The 22183-nt window shown below is 43.3% G+C and overlaps 2 protein-coding genes across 3 annotated transcripts in view; both read right to left on the bottom strand.

Annotated features, from left to right (window-relative positions):
• METTL1 (methyltransferase 1, tRNA methylguanosine) overlaps positions 1–22183 on the bottom strand; it is a 1067043-nt gene that overhangs the window by 369392 nt on the left and 675468 nt on the right. The window lies entirely within an intron of this gene.
• VDR (vitamin D receptor) overlaps positions 1–22183 on the bottom strand; it is a 119262-nt gene that overhangs the window by 41565 nt on the left and 55514 nt on the right. For both annotated transcript variants that reach the window (XM_060252994.1, XM_060252993.1), the window contains 2 exons: positions 11764–11829; positions 6872–7022 (listed from right to left, as the gene is read on the bottom strand). In XM_060252994.1, coding sequence (XP_060108977.1) covers positions 6872–7022; positions 11764–11821 — 209 coding nt within the window. In that variant the 5' untranslated portion in view covers positions 11822–11829. The remainder of the gene's footprint in view (positions 1–6871; positions 7023–11763; positions 11830–22183) is intronic.

A 22183-nucleotide genomic window follows, 5' to 3' on the forward strand; every position in this document is an offset into this window, starting at 1 on the left:
TCTGAGGCGGGCAAGGCAGTTGGCCCCTTTCCTTGAGCGCCGGGACCTCGCAACAGTGATCCACGCAACGGTCACCTCAAGACTAGACTACTGTAACGCCCTCTACTTGGGGCTACCTCTGTGCCGGACCCGGAAATTGCAGCTAGTGCAGAACGCGGCGGCCAGGCTGTTGTTGGGACTCCCGAAACGGGAGCATATATGGCCGGGACTACGTGAACTGCACTGGCTGCCGATTATATACCGGGTCCAGTACAAAGTGTTGGTCGTTACCTTTAAAGCCTTATATGGCCGAGGACCTGCCTACCTGAGGGACCGTCTTTCCCCATATGAACCCCAGAGAGCACTGAGGTCAACGGGGAAAAACTTAATGACTATCCCTGGGCCGAAGGAAGTTAAATATCAGAGCACCAGAATACGGGCCTTTTCGATCGCGGCCCCTACCCTATGGAACCGACTCCCCGAGGAGGTGCGGGCCCTGCGGAGCCTTGAACAGTTCCGCAGGGCCTGCAAGACCATCCTTTTTAAATCAGCATATTCGGACTGCTAAGAAAAATGGTAATTAAAGATCCGCCAATGCGGTCCAAAGATCTATACCGCAGTATAATTGTATCTACTAGACTGGTTTTTAATTTAATGTTTTAATGTTTTATTGTTCTATAATGTAATTCTAATGTTTTATTTATTATGGTGTGTTTTTATGGATTGCTGTTAGCCGCCCTGAGCCTGCCAAGGTGGGGGAGGGCGGGATATAAATGAAATAAATAAATAAATAAATAAATAAATAAATAAATAAAACTGCCCATTGACTAGGGTAGTTAGACTGATTTTAAAATGCCAGGTTCCTAAACAAAGGCAAAATGCTGCTTTGTAATAATCAGCAGAAAATGTGCCAAGGGGTTCAAATGGCCATAGCGCACTAGCCCATGCTTTGTTTTACCAAGCAAATACCCCCCACCCCCATATAAACAATACCCTCATATGTCAAATACCTAAAGCAAAACTAAACAAAAGCAACCATATCAGTCGAGTGAGTGCCACTTAATCACAAGGGCTAGGAGCTTTTTATGAAACGGTCACACTGTTCTGAGGCAAGCTGCATATGACTGGGGTCAGTCATTTTCCAAACTTAGGATCCCTAAGCAGAACTTTGCCTGTGATATATCCGTTGGTCCCTTTCTTTCTCTAGGAGTTATTTCTCTTCTAGGAATCTGAATTGTCTCCTGCCAACAAGATGGTTATACCTTCTGCCTTAAATCAAGAACTCTAACCTAAAGTCATTTAGGTTTTTTGCATATTTAAAACACCTTCTCCTTACCACCACGGAACAAAACTTATATGTTCTCTACTACACAGAATGGGAAATTAAAGTTGTCTTAATAGTTAACGATACTTTACTTTAATTTCTCATGTACCAAGGAAAATTTTTGCCAGACACCTTTTTCTGCTAAATGTGGAACAAATTCACATGGATATAAAGCGAAGACACTGAGTCTTGGGTCAGGGTAGAACAAGATGAGAAGGCAGATAGAAAATCATGGTCCCTTAAAGTGGACACACCAAAGCACTGTTGCTCTTTTAGCTTCCCAACTGCAATATTACTCCAAGCCCCTGTACCCCAGTTGCTGAGTCAAGTAGTCTGGACTGGAGTAGGGTCACAAGCTTACAGCAAGATGGGAAGGTACGTATTGAAGAGAACTCTCCCTCACTCTGTTTTCTATCACTTTTTTTCCTGAGGGCTGGCGTTAGCTAATCTTCCAGATAATTTTGATGTCTTCAAACTTTCTCTCTTTATGTATAATGCGAAGTTGGCTCCAGCAGTGAGCAAAACAACTATGTATTTAGTTGTGTGTATGTATGTACAGCAATTATGGCTGCTGCAGAGAAAATGAATCTATGAAGTTTCCCCCCCCCCCCCCCCCAATACTTTACCAATGGGGCTCTTCCTTCAGCTCTAGAACACCTCTGAGGGACTGGTTACCAGTGGCCTCACAGTGTATACCCATTTCAAGTAATTTGTATTAGTGAAACAGTTGAGAACTTTTCTTTTCAAATTTAAAATGCACATGACCAGGTAGCACAAAAGTGATAGTTTCTCTGCGAAGACATGCATTTCTTACAGTTCTTTGCTAAAGTCTTCTCAAAAGGACCAAGGGGCATAAGTGTTCATGAAACTTTCTTAATCATGTCGAGGAGAGGAAAATGTCTAGAGGGGTAATTCCACAACAGGCATCTAATTTCTTGCATCCAGATTTTTGTCTCAAGGTATATCACCGCAGTTTCTTTTAAACAAACAGCACATGCAGGTTTCTTCCAGGACACACCTTGCCCAGAGTGACATTTTTCATTCCTTTTTGAGGTCAGACAAATGCCACTGGGTCTTTGGTTTCACCTTGTGCATCGTTCAAGCCACAGACGTTCCTGCACTTACCAAGATGTCAGTAAGTTCACAGTTGCCTTTGGCATGTTTCTGAAAAGCATCCAGTAATGGAAACGCCAACCTCTTTGGAAATTTATCCCTTACGCAACTTCAGTACTGTGCCATGATTATGGGATGGAATACATGGAGCTGCTGCCACCATTTTCTCTCTTCCCTCTCTTCTTGATAACATGTGCGATGTGACATCATCGCATTAAGAGTTTCCCACACCTCACCTCATATTGCTGGTGGTGGTCAGGTATGCCACATCATATATAACATCAAACACCTGTTTCCAGGAGGAAGAAGCAAATGGTACTTCCAGACAAAAACTTTTTAAATGCACACTAAGCCTCATTTTGAGCAGACTTTGAAGGATGGTGGAAGACAGGATTTGAGCAGACTTCGGAGGATGGTGGAAGACAAGAGGGCCTGGGGTGACTCTGTCCATGGGGTCGCAGAGTCAGACTTGACTGTGCGACTGAGCAACAACAAAGCCTCGTTCAGTGGCAGCTATACATTAAATAATCCCCATGCAAAGGGAAGGCAGCTTTTTGCAGATTGTTCCCACCTCCATTTGTGGGGACAGCTGTAAAGCTGAAAAAAAACACCCTGCAGGCCCCCAGCCATCTAGCCAAAGGAAGTGTTTTTAGTTGATTCTTCTTCTTTTTAAAAAATAATGGCTATGGGAAGAAGTATTACACACAGTCTTTCAGCCTTTTTCTTTTTCCCCCCCAAAAATAATGTCTATGGGAAGAAGTATTACACACAGTTATTAGCAATTTCTCTAACACTCTTCACCCTAGACAAGGGATTAGTGTTACAGACAATTCACATCTAAAAAGAATGTACTGCAATTGCAGTGGCGGAAGAAGAGGAGGAGGAGATTGGATTTATAGCCCATCATTCACTTGGAGTCTCAGAGTGGCTTACAACTTCCTTTCTCTTCCTCTCCCCACAACAGACACCCTGTGAGGTAGGTGGGGCTGAGAGAGCTGTTCGGAGAACTGCTCTTGAGAGAACTGTGACTGACCCAAGGTCACTCAGCAGGTGCATGTGGAGGAGTGAGGAATCAAATCTGGTTCTCCCAGATTAGAGTTTGCATACTTAACCACTACACCAAACTAATCAAAATCATGTCTGATGAAGTGCTGAAGGGGCTGAACCCCTCCTCAAGTTGTTTCAGCAAGAAAATATGGGGAGGGGGGGGGGATAAAAGAGTGTGGTGCTGAGCAGGGCATTGTGGCATTTTTAAATTGCTTTAAAATAGTGGTGGTGTCCCCATGGCAGCCTGGAGGATGCCAGCAGATCTAATTTAGCCCTTAGCAACTAAAATAGAATGTACAAGAGCTCTATATTTAAGGATGAAGAAACAGCAGAAATTTGTTTCCTGTACCCTCTTGTTTTTCCTCCTCCTTTCATTCAGATTATCCTAAACAGGGCAAGGAAAAGAAGTCAAAGGGCTGATGGTTGAAATATTTGCTGCTGAAAACAAAAATACAAGAACCTGTAGACACTCACAATACAAGTACTCTCACAATACAAAAACTTGGGGACACTCAGTAAAATTAATGAGATTAGATAAAAAGGAAGTACTTCTCCACCCAAAAAGCAATTCATTAATTGAATTCACTGCCACAGGAAGTGGTGGAGGTGGCTACAAGGATAGACAGCTTCAAGAGGAGATGGGTAGATGGAACATTATGTCTGGGCAGTGATGCTCTTGTATTCTTGGGTGCTTTGGGATTCTGAATTTTGTTCTTTTGGATATTGCATGTTATTGAATGTTTGGCTGAGGCCCAGAGAAAAACTGATTCTCAAGATGGCTTCTAATAAGCTTCAAGTTGATCCACTAGTTGGTCTAAAGCAGTCATTATGAAACTGTGCAGTGGGACAGACTTGAGTGAGTTGACAGAACCATGAATGTGCTTTGAGAAGTTTTTTTAAAAATTACATTGAGAATCTGTCAAGCCGCAGGCAGGTCCCCTTTGAATCTCTCTGCTGAGAGCAGGTAGCTCTGCTATCTCTCTGTAGTCCAGGAAGACTGAATGAACTAACTGCACTTAGATCCAGAACTGAACAGCCTTCTTCTTGGGTTGCCAACTCCAGTTTGGGAAATTCCTGGAGATTTGGGGTAAAGCCTGGAGAGATGAGGGACTGTAGCAGGGCATAATGCCACAGGATCCACCCTCCAAAGCAGCCATTTTCCCCCCTGGGAAACTGATCTCAGTAGTCTGGAGATCAGTTGTAGTTCTGGAAGATCTCCAAGCCTCACCTGGAAGTTGGCTATCCTACTCAGAGGAAGTCTCCACGCAAGTCTGTTTCCAAATGTTTTGGGTGCATGAATGATACACACTAAATTTTAGTTCAGAAAAAAACCCATTTTAGTTCAGAAAAACCTCAATTTTAGTTCAGAAAAACCTCTGTTGTCAGATTGGGAAACACCATTTTCAGACAAAGGGAGTTTTGACTCTCTAAAACTTATCTCCTGGAAATCTTGTCTCTCTCTAAAGTGTTGCTGGACTTCAATCTAGCTGTTCAACTACAGACCAACACCATTCTCCTCTGAAACTGATTACCTGGTTCAGGTAATGCAACAGATGATTCAGTCAGTGTCCCATAAAGATGATTAATAGCACTGACGTGTATCATGTCTAGGACAGAAAGCACATGCCTGATTAGCTGAGGGCACGAATCTTGTCTGTGGAAAGGCACACTCAAGTTACTGACTTAAGCAATAGCCATTGAAGAAAATGTTGTGTTTCTGGTTTGCCAGGCTGCCCAACTGGAACCCTGGCCGCAAGGCTACGTAGTGTATGCAAAACATCCTACCCCACAATCTAACAAAAGAGACGTCTGCTATGGAGATCCCAAAATAAGGAGTTAACATTAAGAGGAAGTTGTCCTTTTGAAACTCAGTGTCTGAGAGTAACGCATCCTATTCCCTACATACATCCCATTATAGTTTGGCATATATAAACGAGGCTTTTTCCCATATGAGTCATGCAGCAGTTATAATTATGCCTGCTATTAGTCAGAATGTTTAATAAACACTTCCCAGGAAAACCTCTGGTGTCATCGTTACAGAAGTGCAGCTCAAGATGGATAAACAGAAGCCTCTTATAAGATATGCTAAATGTGGCTAGTTTTCGGAATCCGCTGGGCTGATGGAGACATCATGCTGGCTTCCCATTTAAATATGGTTAAGAGACCAAAGGACAGCTGCCCACTCCTTCCTCACTGTTCTCATTCAGCACACGCTAACCTCACATGCACCCAACCATACACTCACATACAACACTATACTTAGAACTCAGAACCCCCTGCCTACCCACACAGGAGAGGAAAAGATCAGCCCACGAGAAGGATGGAGCATTAATGGTAACAAAAAACTCTTCCCCACACTTGTTTCCCAGACTTCATGTACTATGAGAAAGCTCCTGTATGGACATGTCCCGATTGACAGTCAATGGCATTCATGCCAGTTTTCAGAGGGAGGAGAAGGAGAAAAAGAACGGATTTATACTCCACCCTTCACTCAGAGTGGCTTACAATCTCCTTTCCCTTCCTCTTCTTACAGCAGACACCCAGTGAGGTAGCTGGGGCTGAGACTGCTCTGAGAGAACTGCTCTTGAAGGAACAGCTCTGTGAGAACTGCGGCTGACTCAAGGTCACCCAGCAGCTGCATGTGGAGGAGTAGGGAATCAAACCCAGTTCTCCCAGATTAGAGTCTGCACACTTGACCACTATGTCAAACTGGCTCTCTTGTGTCATTGTTACAGGGCTGAACTACACACAACCAGGGCTTTTTTGTAGGAAAAACCCAGCAGGAATTCATTTGCATATTAGACCACACCCTTGACACCAAGTCAGCCGGAACTGTGTTCCTGTGCGTTCCTGCTCAAAAAAAAGCCCAACGCACAACACTGAACAACATTGCAGCTTTCTTTTGTGTTTTTGCAATCATGTGCCTAGGAGGCCCTGTGCAATGGGAAGGGGGCAAAAGGGGGCTCTATAATGATTTCCTCTCTAGCAATTTTTCCATTGGAAGAAAACCAACCCCCTCATTGGGATGGAAAAAGATACAAGTACCCATACCCTTTACCCCACATGGGAGGTGGCAGGAAGGCCTCCATGGCAAAAAGACTCTGTTCCCTAACTGCACCTTTCCAGGTTGGCTGCAACCTTCTGCAGCTGAATTACTCTTCAAATATCACCAGTTCAGTTACCATTTCTAAGCATGGTGAATGAATTTGTTTCACAATCTAATACCAAATGGTCCAAACAAATATTACCCTGGTACCAGATTCTTAACACCTGTCTTACCTGACCATGAAGACTTTCATTCGAGGAAAGCCAATGTATCTATAGAATACGTGCACTTGATTTGCATGCTACAGTTCAGAACCTTAAAACTATCTTTACCAGTTAAACATTAGTTTAAAAGTTACGTACCTAAAAAATCCTTTGCAGCCTTCACATGTCATAGCATTGAAATGAAAGCCAGTAGCTTTGTCTCCACAGACACCGCAGATGCGGGGAACATTCCTATCAAACTCATTGGTTGGATCAGGAAAGGATGGGCAAGCAGCCACATGTTCCATTTCTAAGAAGAAGAAATGCAAATAAGTTACCTTCTTCACAACAGCTTTCTGAATAAAGCCCCATCAGGAGCAGCAGGCAAGGGACACCGTGCAAAAGTCAGAAATGATTTTTTTTTAAAAAAATAAGCAATACAGTAAAAAAAGGAAACCTTACTGAGATGTAGGAGGGTTGGATTTATACCCCTTGGAATCTCAGAGCAGCTTACAGTTGTCTTCCCTCTCCCCGTCCCCCCCCCCCCCCCCGCCTTGGAGTCTCAGAGCAGCTAACAGTTGTCTTCCCTCTCCCCACCCCCGCCTTGGAGTCTCAGAGCAGCTTACAGTTGTCTTTCCCCCCCCCCCCCCCGCCAAGAGATACCCTGTGAGGTTGGTGGGGCTGAGTGAGAGAACTGCTATTGGGAGAATAGCTATGAGAGAACTGTGACTGATCCACAGTCACCCAGCCAGCAGCATGTGGTGGAGTGGGTAATCAAACCAGATTAGAGTCCACTACTCTTAATCACTACACTAAACTGTAACAAAATCCTCCAATACAAGGTCTGAGTATATCTCTAGCCTCCACTGTGGAGGAGTGGGAAATTAATTCTGCTTTGTTTTGCCATCTTCACAATCTGTGGCTCCAAGGTAGAACATCTACTTTGTATGCAGAAAACCCCAGCTTCTAATCCATGGCATCTCCAGTTAAAAATAACAGGTAGCAGATTATGGAAGAACTCCAACCTAAAACCAGTTGACCGACAGAGCCGACAACGCTGACCTCACAAAATACCTTCTAATCCAAGGTCAAAATGTGATAAAGTTCATAAATCTGTTTGTTAAAAGGCAAATGGTTGTTATCAGCATTTTGCACTTTCAAGGGAAAAGGTACAGGTTCCTTAAAAACCGATCTTTTCTTCCTTTGCAGTGTTAATCAGCCCAGGATGGGCATTAAGTCTGGTTTCAATTAGTACAACCAGCACAGAAGTTGAATGATGAAACTCCCTTTCCCTTCCTCTCACAGAATCAACCCAGTTAATTACACTTGTAATTAACTTTTTAAGGACAAATACGTGCCCTAGTCTCAAAGAAGCAACTGATGTGAAATTAAGTGTGTGACCATGGAGGGGGGGGGGGTGGATCTTGAGAAATAAAAGCCTAAACACAAGTAGATCAATATGTATATAGCTAATGTATTAGATAAAATGACTTTAAAATAAACATCATAAGCACCCTAGTTCCTTCAAACAGAGCACTGTGGGAAGGAGCAGGTTTTACTCCTCACTGGGCAGTTTGGTAGAATAGCAATTATGAGTTTCTTTATTCCTCCATAGATCAAACAGGTAGGAACTCTTTTTCTTTAAAAAAAAATGAAAATTGGGGGAGGAGCCCCTGAAATATCCCTGAAGAGAAATTCAGTAGCTACAGATCTGCAATACAAAGGTTATATATGGACAGGAAGACTAAGTTCTATGGAAAGTTCCCAGGGAGCTTAGTGTATTCCTTTTGTTTTAAAAACTGGACTGTCCCCTACCCTTGTTTACATATAAATGGGGCAGACCTGCCTTTATAACAATTGAGTCTGCTGCCACTCTATGTATTCTAATGACCTAAACAGACATGGCATTCTCCACATGTACACTTCCAGGTCATGTGTATCTGGTTAGACCCATTGCTCATGCTCCAATGCTATGAGGTGGGATTGGGCATTGAGGGGAGCTGCCTGTGCACCAATCTCATCCTTGTTCCCTCCCTCTCAGCACAATGAAGGCTGGTACAGCATGGGGTCTGGGCAGCTATGGGAAGGAGGGAGAGAACAACATAACTCAATGGCAAAACAAGCTCATCACCCTTTTGGCTACTCACTGATGGCGTACACATATTCAGTGGTGGTGCTGGGTCTAGGTCTAACCAGAGAGACCCAACATGTATGTAATATACAGGTGGAAACCATTATGTCTGGTCAAGCCCCCTAGGCTAAGCCTGAGGTAAGGATCATCTTCTGCTTCCTGACATATAAAAACCAGAAATCCTCAGATCAGCTGTTATTCCTCCATTCTCCCCTACTATTTTTAAAAACATCCTAATTAGAGCTGGCTAACAGTCACTCAAAATGGCATTTGAAAAAAAGGGGGGAGTAGACAAATTTACTACCTCAACAGTTCCTTTTTCCACTAAACTGGAAATTTACACTCACTCTTAACTGTGGACTTAATCCAGCTCCTCTGTGAGTAAAGGCAAACATTGACAGTCTCCCATGTTAACTACATGCCTAATTTTATACTAATCAATAACAGGCTGTTAACCTTTGAATGTCAGTTTCCATTTAAACCTCAAGCCTGATTTTTCTGTGATCAGAACGAATGACATGGGAATGGGCCATAATACTCACTGCCTTCCCTCATGAGCGGTAATTTAGGAAGGAGCAGAAGCAGTGCCACTCGCCTCATTTGTTGTGATTGTGGCCAAGAAGGGAACTTATGCGATGTTATGGCTTTTTGCTTTCACTACGGATGGGGAAACAGTCACAGTTCACAACTAAAATAGCACTGTCCAGTCTCACTGGGTAAAAGTACTTTGCAACCATGTCATTTAATTTAAAGCTCACGTAAGCTTAATGAAATAAACTATTTAAAAGCTTTATGATGGTTATATTCTCTTGATCCAGTGAATGCCATAAAGCTAAACATCAGAATTTTGAAAGGCGTTTCTCAATCAGTGGTCAATCTCCTGTTGATAATACCCCTTTGAGGAACATATGCTGCAACTAACAAACAGTTGTGGTCACATTATATATCCCAGAGGAGCTGTTAAATATATTGAGCTATCATTTATACACTGTTGGTGGGAATGTCCAACAGTTTTAAGTTTTTGGAGTAAAATCATATCAACTATTGAATTAATTATTAATCACAAGATTCCTTTCTCCCCAGAATCAATTCTATTAAATTTATGGAGAAGGGAAGAGATGCCAAGACATAAAGCAGACTTGACATCTCTCCTTATATTAGCAGCTAAAATTTTAATAGCGCATCACTGGAAGTCAAAGGTAATGCCTACAAAAAGACAATGGTTCCTGAAGGTCTGGGACATAATAGCAATGGATAAGATAGCAGACACAATTTGGCAATCAGAAGTTTTAGAAAGCGGAAAAGACAGTAACATGTTTGTGGAAAAATGGTATTATTTCTTTAAGTTTGTACAAGAACAACAAAATGTTTCATGTCAATTGCCAGAAAAATATATAGACTTTGTATTCTATTAAGTCTCTCTACATAATATTGTAATCATAATGGGATGGCTAAAGTTATAGATATTGTAATAGTTGTATGTGTTGGATTGTTATTGTTATATTAATATTAATAAATTTATTTAAAATTGAAAATATATATATATATATATATATATATATATATATATATATATATATATATATATATATATATATATATATATATATATATATATTGAGCTATATTAGGTTCTATTCAGCCAAAGGTTTGTTTCTTGAGATGCGTGAACTTGGCTTATAGAGGTGCCCTTGCCTCCCCCACGTACATACACAACATCACTGAAAACTTCCAGGCTGCGGAAGTTTTCAACCTTCAGTTTGTTGTGACAATTGAACACCAGTGCCTCGGCAAATAAGAATTTGTTTCTTCTCCATAAACCAGAATTCTAAACCAGTATGTTTAGAATCCCAGTTTGTGGAGAACAAACAGGTCTGAATTTGTCTAGGTACCTGCCTCTCATCCTCCTTTTCACCCCTCAGCATCCTTTTCTCCTATTCCAGTCCAGTGAAGCGTGGCTTGACAGCATGGTCAGGAAAAGAAGGGCAAACAAGGAGGACCCCTATTCATGAAGGAGTCATAATCTTAACTGGACACAGGACAATGATGAAGAAGTAGTAGTATGCAGTTTTATACCCTGCCCTTCCCTCTGAATCAGAGACTCAGAGCGGCTTACAATCTCCTATATCATCTCCCCCCACAACAGACACCCTGTGAGGTGGGTGGGACTGAGAGGGCTCTCACAGCAGTTGCCGAAGACAACACAGTCATGCTAAGCATTTAATGATGATGACCAAAGAGAAATTTTAAAAGACAGGGCCAAAACCAAATCCTTACAACTCATTTTCATAAGCGCTTCATCTCTATATTTTCAGAAACAAGTTTCTCTCCAACTAGCATAACAGTACAGTTGCCAAACTAGCATAACCATGCAGTCAAAGCCAAGATTTCATGTCCCCCAAATATTCTATTGAGGAATAAAAAAGTTATCTAGTTTCCCAAACAAGGGGTCCTAATAATAAAAACAAGATTTATATAATGCTTTAGGATGTTCAAAGTTCATCTGTTATTTTGCTGTAATCCTTATAACACTGCAAGGCAAACCTGTATTACTGTCTCTAGGTTTAAAGGCCACCTGCTGAGCCAAGGAAAAGGTGAGATTCAAACCAGGTTTCTTACTAGGTTGTATGAGCTTTCATGCCAGCTGAAAACCTGCATATTCCTATCCTGAAAATGTAGTCGCATATGAAATTACTTATCTTTTCTGTTAGCAAAATAGCCTTTGTGGATACAACATATTTTTAAAAGAAACATGCAAAATAAGTGCTATTCAAAGAAGTCTTAAGGAAAGTTGTGACTTTTGTACTTCCTTCAGAATTTTTTTTTAAGTACATGCATTTCAGAAAAACAAAGACACAATTTTTGGATGGGAGTGAGAGACACATCACAAAAACATTCAATGAGAAAAGGAGATAATTACCAATATCCAGGTCATGTATATCTTGCTGGAATAGTCCCCACTCCTGATATTGTGACATGGAGCCACCTGTGATCCAAAAAAATATTGAAAACTTAACATCCAGCTGTCGCCAAAAGAGTTTAAATACTTTCAGTTTGAGAATTCACCCTAGCTTTCAATTCCAACCCCATTGACGTAAGCAACATAAAGAGTGAGGTGTGGTGGCACTCAGCACTAATGCACCACACCCAAAAGAGCCTCACAAAATACAAGGTGTCAATTCAGTGCTGCCTCCTAAGATCTTATAACATCGTGGGGTAGATGGCGGAGATAATATTAGCCCCACAGTACATTACTGTCAAAGTAATTCAAAGAGTTCTCAAGATGCTAATTTACATTCACTATTCAAATAGTGGCCTTGAAAAGGAAAAGGGGTTTTCCCCATAAAGTGTCACACTGTCTCTCCAAAAATTTTAATGAATCAAGATGCAGGTAAATGGAATGATCTCATGCCAATTAACTGAAGCATATTTTAGTTTCGCAGTTCACCTTGACAAGCCATTTCTAAGAGTATAGTGCTCTTCTGATGCAAAATGGAAGTAGGATGGTCTTCAATAGGTCTCTCCTATTTTATTGTAATAATAAATCATGCTTGCAGGCAATATAATGTAAGAAAAGTCATGGTGGATCAGAGCTGAGATCCAGCTAGTCTAGAAGAGATTGTTCTGGGAAACCCACAAGTGGGGTATGAAGGCAATAGCTCTCTCTCATCAGTGTTCTTCAGCAACTGGTATTTAAGGAATCATTCCATTTAGCTATGGGACATGCATGCAGTCCACTGTGTAGGAGGTTCTCCAACAATGCCCATGGTTGCCTACCTGTATTAAGGTCACTTGTTAGCGGGGACTGGTAACTGGACTGAAGGTGGGACCTCATTAATTTACAATCACAGTTGGTTCAAGAAAACACAAATTAAGAGGAGAAAGCCAGTCCGCTATCTCAGGATTAATATACTATCAATCCAATACTATCTGGCTCAGATAGCCCATTACAGGCATCGTAACTTACTCGCATTTGAGTAACATTCCCAATATAGACAGATCAAATAAGGAGTTATACAGACCATTATAATTTATTTATTGTATTCGCTCTTTAGCCCTCCTTTCCTGTAGAACAGGCTCAGAGCAGGTTATATCATAAAACAATCAACAGTTAAAAAAACCAATTTAAAATATATAAAATCTAAAATTACAGAGTAACAATAGGTACTTAAATGGCAAATTCTGCATCACAGACATGGTCTATTGTCTGGGTCCAGCAGGTCTTATAGCACTGGGATGGAATGAAGGGGGGAGGCTGGTAACAAGTAATGTCCACGCCTCAGCTGAAAGTCTGGCGAAAGAGCTCTGTTTTACAGTCCCTGCAGAACTGAAGCAGATCCCGCAGGGTCTGGATCTCCAAGGGGAGCTCATTCCACCAGGCAGAGGCCAGGACTGAAAAGGCCCTGGCCCGCATTGAGACCAGATGGACCACCAGAAGTTGTTGGGTTGCTGATCGTAAAGACCTACTGGGCTCATACAGGGAAAGGAGGTCCCATAGGACCCCTGGCTGTATAGGGCTTTAAATATTATCTTTGAAATATTATCTTTAAATACCATCTCTGAAAATATATGGCTTTATAATATTATCTTTGAAAAGCCCAGGGATCAGCACCTCATCTGCTGTAGCGGAACTCCTGCTTAGAATGCCTCAAACGTTACCTGAAATGGACCCAGTGCGTACAAGCACCTTCCTCATTCAAGTAATAATACTTACATCTGAAATGCATTTCTATTACATAAAGTCCCCTTTAAGACAACATCCAAATCCACTCTTTGGCCGTTTTCGCACTTAGCGTTTGCTCCCCTTTTTCCGCGGCGCAATTATGTCCGGATCATTTTTCTCGTTTTCCCACTAGTGACTCTTTGCGGAGTCGCCTTCCCTGAAGCCCCGGCTCAAATCGTTTTCCCACTGGCATCGGCTTGAGTCCGATGCCCTGTCAATCATTTTTTTTTTAAGCGCAAGTCTGGTTGCGTAATGACGTACTAACGTACTAACGTAACATCGAGCAGGCACAGCTGTTCCCTCCCCTTCTTTTCTTGGACAAACCGCATCACGTGTGCTGCTGCTGCTTATGGATTGGCTGCAGCTGTAGAATCCTCCACAGCCCTTTATGTATTAACGGAAGCATTCACAGTGGAGAATCCTAGCACTAGATTCCCCCCCCCCCAAATTCTGAAGCACTAGATCCCCCCCCCCAAATTTCCTCCGCTCTCTTTCCCCTCCCCGGCTGGCGCTTGCAACGGGGACCTGACTGATTCCTGCTGCCAGAGCTCCCCCCCCCCGCTCCATTCTCTCCTTCCCCTTCTGTGGCGCATGTGAGGAGCTCGCTCGCGTCTACTTTCTAACCGAGCGGAATGTAGCCAGGGAGAAGAATGCAGGACTCCAACTTCCCATTTTATACATGGCGATTTTGTGCAGGTCCAGAAATCCTGGTGGCACAGCTGAGGGAGGCATTCCCTCCTTAAAACACACACACATGGACGCTTTGGCCCGCACCGGCACTACATTCCCCCCCCCCCAGCAATGGTCGTTTTCGCATTATCGAGATAACGCAACAGCGGAATAACGCAACTAAAGTCAATAATAAAAAAAAATTCTAACGAAACCAATTGAAGTGCCAATTGAGGCTATTCCAGGAGGGTTTTTTTTTTTCTATTTGTTAATTTCGAAATATCGCTATTACGCAAAACTGTGAAGTTTTAAAAAAAAAAAATGGCCGTGCCGGCACTTTGGGGAAGCGCCACGAAAGGCTGATGATTGGCCAAGTGGGTGGATGGGGTGGGAGGACGGAAAGGGAGAGGGTGACGCCCCCAAAGCAGTCGATCCGGCGTGGATGGATTTCGCACAGGAAACTCCGCTGAGTGGATCCGGAGTGGATCCGGAGGTTTTCGGAAACTCCGGCAACTTGCTGAAAAACATACTCCGGCGTAAAATCCCTGAAGCGCCGGAGCAAAGCGCAGCGCCGGAGCAACATGTGCGAAATCCAAGAGAAGATCCGGAGGTAAATGGGGCGCTACGCCGGAGCAAACGCTAGTGCGAAAACGGCCTTTGTAAAACTCTCTCTGGGGTATTTGGCTGGGAGTTTTTTTGTTTTGTTTTTAACTCCTGCAGCTCTCAAGACAACTCAGGATTTGTGAGAACTACTTTACAGTTCCAGGAAGGGTTTCATCAACAGCATTTTAAAAAGCAATCTCTCCCTCTCCCCGCCCCCACCTTCCAGCACCTCCAGGGCAGTTCCTCTTCCTTTGGGCTACGATGTCTCTGGACAGACAGATTTTCCCTAGTAAAGATTCTGCTCTCTAACACAAACAAAGTAGATAGTTTTGACCTTGGTCATAAAACCTTCCCACTATCTTTTAAGCAATCTATAAAGGCTCCAACTGGTTTGACTAAAGGTCTCATTACTTTGTTGCTGGAGATATCTGAAATCTCTCCTGCTGGTAACTGGGCTAAAGTTAACTATCTTATGAACATGTACTGGAGAAGAAGATCTTAACCCTTGCTTTAAAGCTGGGAAGGTGAAAAAACTTAGTCTTTGTTGACAGCCACCAGAACATATCTGACTTAACACAAGGCTGCCTGTTTCTCACTTAACACTGACCACTTGGGACATTTCAAGGCAGGAATAGCATGGTAAAAAAAGCATAAGGGGAGGAATCAAACCAGAGCAGCCAGATACATATAGACTTAGTAGTTTCAATTTATTTAATTGTATTTGTGGTGGAATGGGCCCTGCTCCAGCTTGCAGGCCCTGTTCCATCCTGCCCTCCAAGGTTTTCCAAACACCTGGAGAGGCCTCTCTCTCTCTCTCTCACTGCCACCATCTGACTTTTGTAAGCAATTGCCCACTGGGAGGGGTCAGCTTCCCTTCCCAGAGAGAGCCAGTTTGATGTAGTGGTTATGAGTGATGGAGTCTAATCTGGGAGAACCAGGTTTGATTCCCCACTCCTCCAGATGCAGCTTCTGGGTGATCTTGGGTCAGCCACAGTTCTTGCAGAGCTGTTCTCTCAGAGCTCTCTCAGTCCCATCTACCTCACAGCGTATCTATTGTGGGGGAGAGGAAGGAGATTGTAAACCGCTCTGAGACTACAACTGAAGGGTGAGGTATAAATTTAATCTCTTCTTCATCTTCTGAGGCCTTGCCTCTGTGTCTCCTGTTACCCAGTGCCTGGACAAACCACAGGGACAGTTTATTGTCCTGTGCACCCCTGGAGGAATGGCCACTTGCTACCTTGCCTGCCTTCCCCTTGACGCTCTTTTAAAAATAGTGTTTCTAAGACAGTTGAGGTCTATGTGGTACAGAGAACCACTGTCAGCATCCAAAGTTATAAAGTATGTATTAAAAAGGAAAAGTTCACAAGTATATTTTTAGTACAGCATCATATAGAGCAATGGATTCAAAAGAAATGCTATTCCTGTCCTTCTTTCTATCTGTGCCACATGAATGTTAAAAATATAGGACCAGCTCCTTAGCTGAGGGTGTTGTAGATCTTTACAGAAGTCCTATTACTTTGTAGCTTCCTCCAGCTCTTCAGGCCAGCACACAGTAATGGCTACCACCTCCAGATCTCAGTTAAGAGTTCTGTCTGCTCTGATGGTCTCAGCACCAAAGAGCCCTTCCTCCTTGAACTCCTGAATTTTATCACCTCTCTTTTCCCCACCCACTGACCAGGTCAGGCTGGGTCAAAGACACTTTTCCTGAGGTCTCCCGAAATTTACTTCCTTAAGTTTTCCTAGTAGTTAATGCCTCCAAATCTCTGTGCCCTGCTGGGTGGGTGGGGGAGCTTGACCATCCACTGTCTAGACCTGTTAGCATTTGTATGATGGTGGGTTGAGGTAAGTCTCGAAAACAATGGAACTGACTTCTTCCCTTCCTGCTTCTTCTCTGCCCAGAGGGGGGGGAGCACTTTTAAAACTGAGAATGAAGATTTTGGTCATTTCAAACCTCCAAAGAGAAAAAATACATCCCTTTACAGTATTGTACTGTCCTACTATATACTGTATTGCAGGGTTTTCCAAACTTTTCTTTCCTGTGGCCCGGTTATTTTTACACTTATCCTTCGTGGCCCACTAAAATTTGGGGGTGGAGCCATCAGATTTTGGGGGTGGAGCCGGGAGACAGGAATTATGTCATTTCCTGTGGTGCCAAGGGCCAAGTGATGTCACTTCCGGGGCACACTGAAACAAAACTTTACCTTTTCCTGTGATGTAACTTCCAGGGCATTCCCCCAAACCTGCCTCTTCTTCTGAAGTAACTTCATTTTCAGAAAAATCTCTCTGAAACTCATGCTGAGCCAAAATGGGGGTGGAAAGTAGGCGGTTCTCTCTTTCCACTCCCACACCTGCATGCACCTATCTGTTCGTGTGTTCTTCTCCAACCTGCAAGCACTCCTAATGCCCATGTTCAATTGCCTGCACCACCTACACACTCCTTCCTCAACAGCACTGGCCAGTGTATGCAGTTGTGAGTGCTGTTGCCATTGCCATCAGGAATGACAGCACTGTGTATCACCCACACTGGGCCCTGGCAGCTGCTCTACCTCAAAATATGCTGAAACATTTAGTAGGCCCTTCCTTCAGCTGCTACTACTGGAACCCTGACTCAAGCTATAACCAAGCTTGCTTGGTTTCAAGAAAATCTTTTGACAGCTATTTTTCATACTTTTCTTTGGCTGAAACGCTGGGAAATTGCTGTGAAAGGTAGCAGAGAATTGTACTGCAATTAATGAATTAATTTCAAGTTATATGAAGTTCATACAAGCTTTTCTGCAGTTATCCCAAAAAGGATATGAGGGGCTTGCAGCTTTTTACTGGCTGTGTTTCCCATGCCTTTTAAAGCAACCTGTTTTGCAGATATTTAGCCAGTGAACTCCTTTCATCCTTTTTAATATCTACAGGAGGAGTTTAATTTTGGTGTCAGACAGCTGTTAAAAGCAGGACCAGTAAAATGGTGCCAAATTCATAGAACCATCACTTCCAGTGCTGCTGAGATATACTGCAGTAATCTCCAATAATCTCTTTCTGCCCCACACCTCTCTCACTCACTCACACAGAAATATCATAGAAAGGCCAGCTGGCTACAACTGGGGGTGCCAACTTTTCATCCAGTAAAAATGGAAGGAAAGAAAGAGAAAGGGGAAGAATGAAATGGAAGGAGACGAAAAGAAAGACATGGAAAGAAAGAACATAAGAGGAGCTATGCTGGATCAGACCAGTGGACTATCCAGTCCAAAATTCTCTCATACAATGCTCAAAAAGCATCAGAATGTCCACCAGTGGGGCCAGGGCACTAGAAGCCCTCCCCCTGTCGCCTTTCTCATCATCAGATGACCCCAGTCAGCAACAATTCTGCCCAGGGGTTATTTGGTAAAAAAAATAGCTACAGGTATGCCCACTCCCCGCCCCTCTCGGCTAAAAAAAACACACATATCCTTCTTTGCTGCCCAGGCCTCCCGGGGAAATCTCCCCAAAAAAGCATACTGCAAGACACATGAAAGCTCATACCTTGAAGAACACTTCATGGGTCTAAAGTGCCAGTGGACTCCAGCTTTTCTCTTAAACACTGAGAGAGAGGAGAAGGAAGGAGAGGCAGCCCAGCTCCTCTCTGCACAACACACAGAAGGGGGAAGGAAGGAATCCAAACATAGCTCAAGCTTTGCAGCCTGTATCCATCTTCAAGTCTAGCTTTTCTCTACACAACAGAGAGATGGGGGAAGGAAGGAAGGAAGGAAGGAAGGAAGGAAGGAAGGAAGGAAGGAAGGAAGGAAGGAAGGAAGGAAGGAAGGAAGGAAGGAAGGAAGGAAGGAAGGAAGGAAGGAAGGAAGGAAGGAAGGAAGCAGAGCAGAGGTCATGCTTTGCTGGGGGTGGGGCTAGCTTTGGCTTTTCTTGTGACGCGGTAGTGAGGCTTCCATGGCCCAGTACCGGGTCATGACCCTGCAAATGGGAAACACTGCTGTATAGTATTGTATTTCTTCTGTATGCAACTTAACTTCGAATAGAAGTGCCGTACCTCAAGGCAGGGTATGCCAGCCTCCAGTTAGAGCCTGGAGCATTTACACCTGATCTCCAGGATAAAGAGAAAATGACTGCTCAGGAAAACAGGCGCTATGGCATTATAACCCACTGAGGTTCTGCCTTCCAAATCCCAACCTCCCCAGGAACAACCCCCAAATCTCCAGGAATTTACCCATGAAGAATTGGTAATGCTACCTCAAGCATTTTGTTGAATTTATATCCTACCACTCATATTTTCCCCTATGCCCATATACTCCCCAAACATCTGGTAAAGTGGGTTCTAGTTCCCAAAACTTATGCCAATAGTTTTCAATAAATCTGGTAGTCCTTAAGGTCCTCAGGATTCCCTCCCTTTTTGTTTTGCAGTGCTACAACAAATCTGCATAGCTGTCACATTGGCATCACTAACCTGGTATTCATTTATTTGCCTCATTTATACCCCACTCTTCTCCCCAATGGAGACTCAAAGTGGCTTACAACATGCTCCCCTTTTTCATTTTATCTTCAAAACAACCCATAGAGGTAGGTTAGCTTGTAACAGGTGGACCCAAGGTCACCCAGCCAGCTTTCATGGCAGACTGGAAATTCGAACCTGAGTCTTCCAGTTTCTACTAAAACATTCCACCTTCTACAGCACACTATATCATGTAACATCATTGAAAGTATGGAAGAATTCAAGTTTAGGATGTAAATTTTTATTTATTTATTGAAGAACCAAAAATCCAAAGTAAAGTAATAAAGTGAGTCAAGCATATTGCTAAATTAAATTAATCAATTTAAATTAGACAGAATATCTAAATAGTAGAATAATTTGACCAGAGTGGGGTTTGGGAATACATAAGTGAGCTAGAGTTGCAAATCCCCAGTTGAGGGCAGGGGATCCCCCTGTTTGGAGACCCTCCCCCATTTTAGGGTTATCAGAAAATGGGGGGGGGGGGAAGGAGAGAAATGTCTGCTGGCACTCCATTATTCCCTAAGGAGACTGGTTCCCAAAGGGCAGGGGTGGGGAACTTCCGTCCTGAGGAACGTATACGGCCCTTAAGGTCACTTGGTGTGGCCCTCGGGGATTGCTGGACAGATAGATTGTCATGTGGAAGCCTCCCTGGGGCCTGGCTGGCCAGCCAGGATAGTGGGGCCCAGCCACGCTGTGCAGCAGCCTCCTCAGGGCCTGACAGGGATCACAGGGCCCAGATGTACTGTGTGGCAGCCTCCCTGGAGCCTGGCTGGCCGGCCAGAATTGCTGTAGGACCTGGAAAAGTTACTGTCACAGTTCAGTTTGTACTTGATTATCCCAGATGGTGTGACCTAATATGCTACTGAGTCCTGCTGGGCTTTTTCTACAAAAAAGTCCGGGACCTATGCATTTGCCTTGAGCAGCGGGCTGTGTGTGTGTGCATGTGTGCCAGATTAGGCTCTCCCTACATGACTTCAAATAGAAAAGCAATTATTTGCATTAATTTTGCTGGCCTGAATTATTCTCCCTCAGCGGAGCACTGTTTTTTAAGTTGATAATTTTTTATGGCCCGCGAATGATGCTATAAATATCCATATGCCCCTTGGCAGAAAAAAGGTTCCCGACCCCTGCCATATGTATAATCAAACAGTGGGTATCTGGGGCTCTGGGAGAGCTTTTTTTGAGGTAGAGGCACCAGATTTTCAGCATAGCATCTGTTGCCTATCTTTAAAACACCTCCCCACAAAGTTTCAAAAAGATTGGACCGGGGGTCCAATGCTATGAGCCCCAAAAGAAGGTGCCCCTATCCTCCATCATTTCCAATGAAAGGAAGGCATTTAAAAGGAGTGTGGTCCCTTTAAATGTGATGGCCAGAACTCCCTTCAGAAATTAACCATGCGTGTCACACCCTTGCTTCTGGCTCCAACTCCAAAGTCTCCTGGCTCCACCTCCAAAGACTTTAGATATTTCCTGAGTCGGACCTGGCAACCCTAAAGTGAGCAAAGATGAAGTAATCATTACAGGAGTAAAAGCTCTGATTTGTAAGAAGTGAGATTTTCAGAGCTCCTCTCTCCTCAGTTTCAACACGGCTCTACCAAGACAACAGTTAAAAGCCCACTTGATCTCTCAAGTCAAAGAAATGAAAGTGCCTTGCTCTCAGTCAGGTGGGTCAATAATACATTTCTGAGCAACTCAATAATCCTACCACGTCTCTCGATTGCCTAACACCATTCCAACTTGATGCTTCTGACCTCAGTTTTTCAAGCTTCTGTGTCAAGGGCCAGAACAAAGTATATAGGTGGCCTCACAGAGTTGCCTGGCAATTTTGGTCAAATGGGATTTGTCAAACAGGACAATTTTCCAGAGCTGCTGCCACTAAACCTTTCAAGCTGGAAACACAAAGGGTGTGGGGAAAGTTCTGCAACTGTTTTTGTTGCCTTTTATAATGGTCTGGATGCCCCTGCTGTGAGAGGATATTGAATGTCAATACTCTTGCTATGCAGCTAAAGCTTTCCATTAAGCACATTATGCACAGAAAATAACCTGCTAAAATAAGCTCCTGCTTGATGAAACCTGTATACTGTTACCTTTATTTCTGTATTTTTATCTGCATATGTATATGTGTGTGCATGCATACACCTGGAAGTCATGGCAACCCTCTGGTGGCATGGAAGATATTCAGAGAGATGGCTGAACAAATCCTGCTTCTGCCTCCTGGCTCTATTATTCCAAGGAGATCTCCCATCCAAGTAATTGCCTGAGTTGACCCTGCTTAGCTTCCAAGATCTGATGAGATCAGGCTTGCCTGGGCTACCCAGGTCAGGACCTGTATACTGTTATCCCCCAGTTCTCCATCCTCAGTTTAGAGAAAAGACAACTAATGGGCAGAAATGATAGAGGTTTATAAAAGTATGCATACCATGGAGAACATGGGCAAGACTTTTCTTCTCCCTTTCTCATATTACAAGAACTTGGGATCGCTTCAGGATGGATGCAAGGAAATTATTCTTCACTGAAGGGATGATTAAATTGTGAGAAGTCCATGAGTTTAGATGGCTTTAATAGGCAATCAGGTAAATTCATGGAGATAGGACCATCAGTGGTTTCTAGCGATGATGGCTACTGGGAGTCCCCATGTCCAGACCTCTGAATGTAAGCATTCAAAGGCAACATCCAAGGAAGCTGTGTACTTTCAGGACTATGGCATTCAGGAAAAAGATAAAGCCTTTTCAAGCGAGAATATGATTAATGCCAAAGTTCAACTCCTTCAACACTCAAGTGGAACATTATAATATGTGTGAGATGAGAAAGGGAAATAATTGCTGGTTAGTAGATAGACATGGCTAGATTTGTAGATGTTTTACATCACTC

This window comes from Heteronotia binoei, chromosome 13 (genome assembly GCF_032191835.1).
Source record: "Heteronotia binoei isolate CCM8104 ecotype False Entrance Well chromosome 13, APGP_CSIRO_Hbin_v1, whole genome shotgun sequence".
NCBI lineage: Eukaryota > Metazoa > Chordata > Lepidosauria > Squamata > Gekkonidae > Heteronotia > Heteronotia binoei.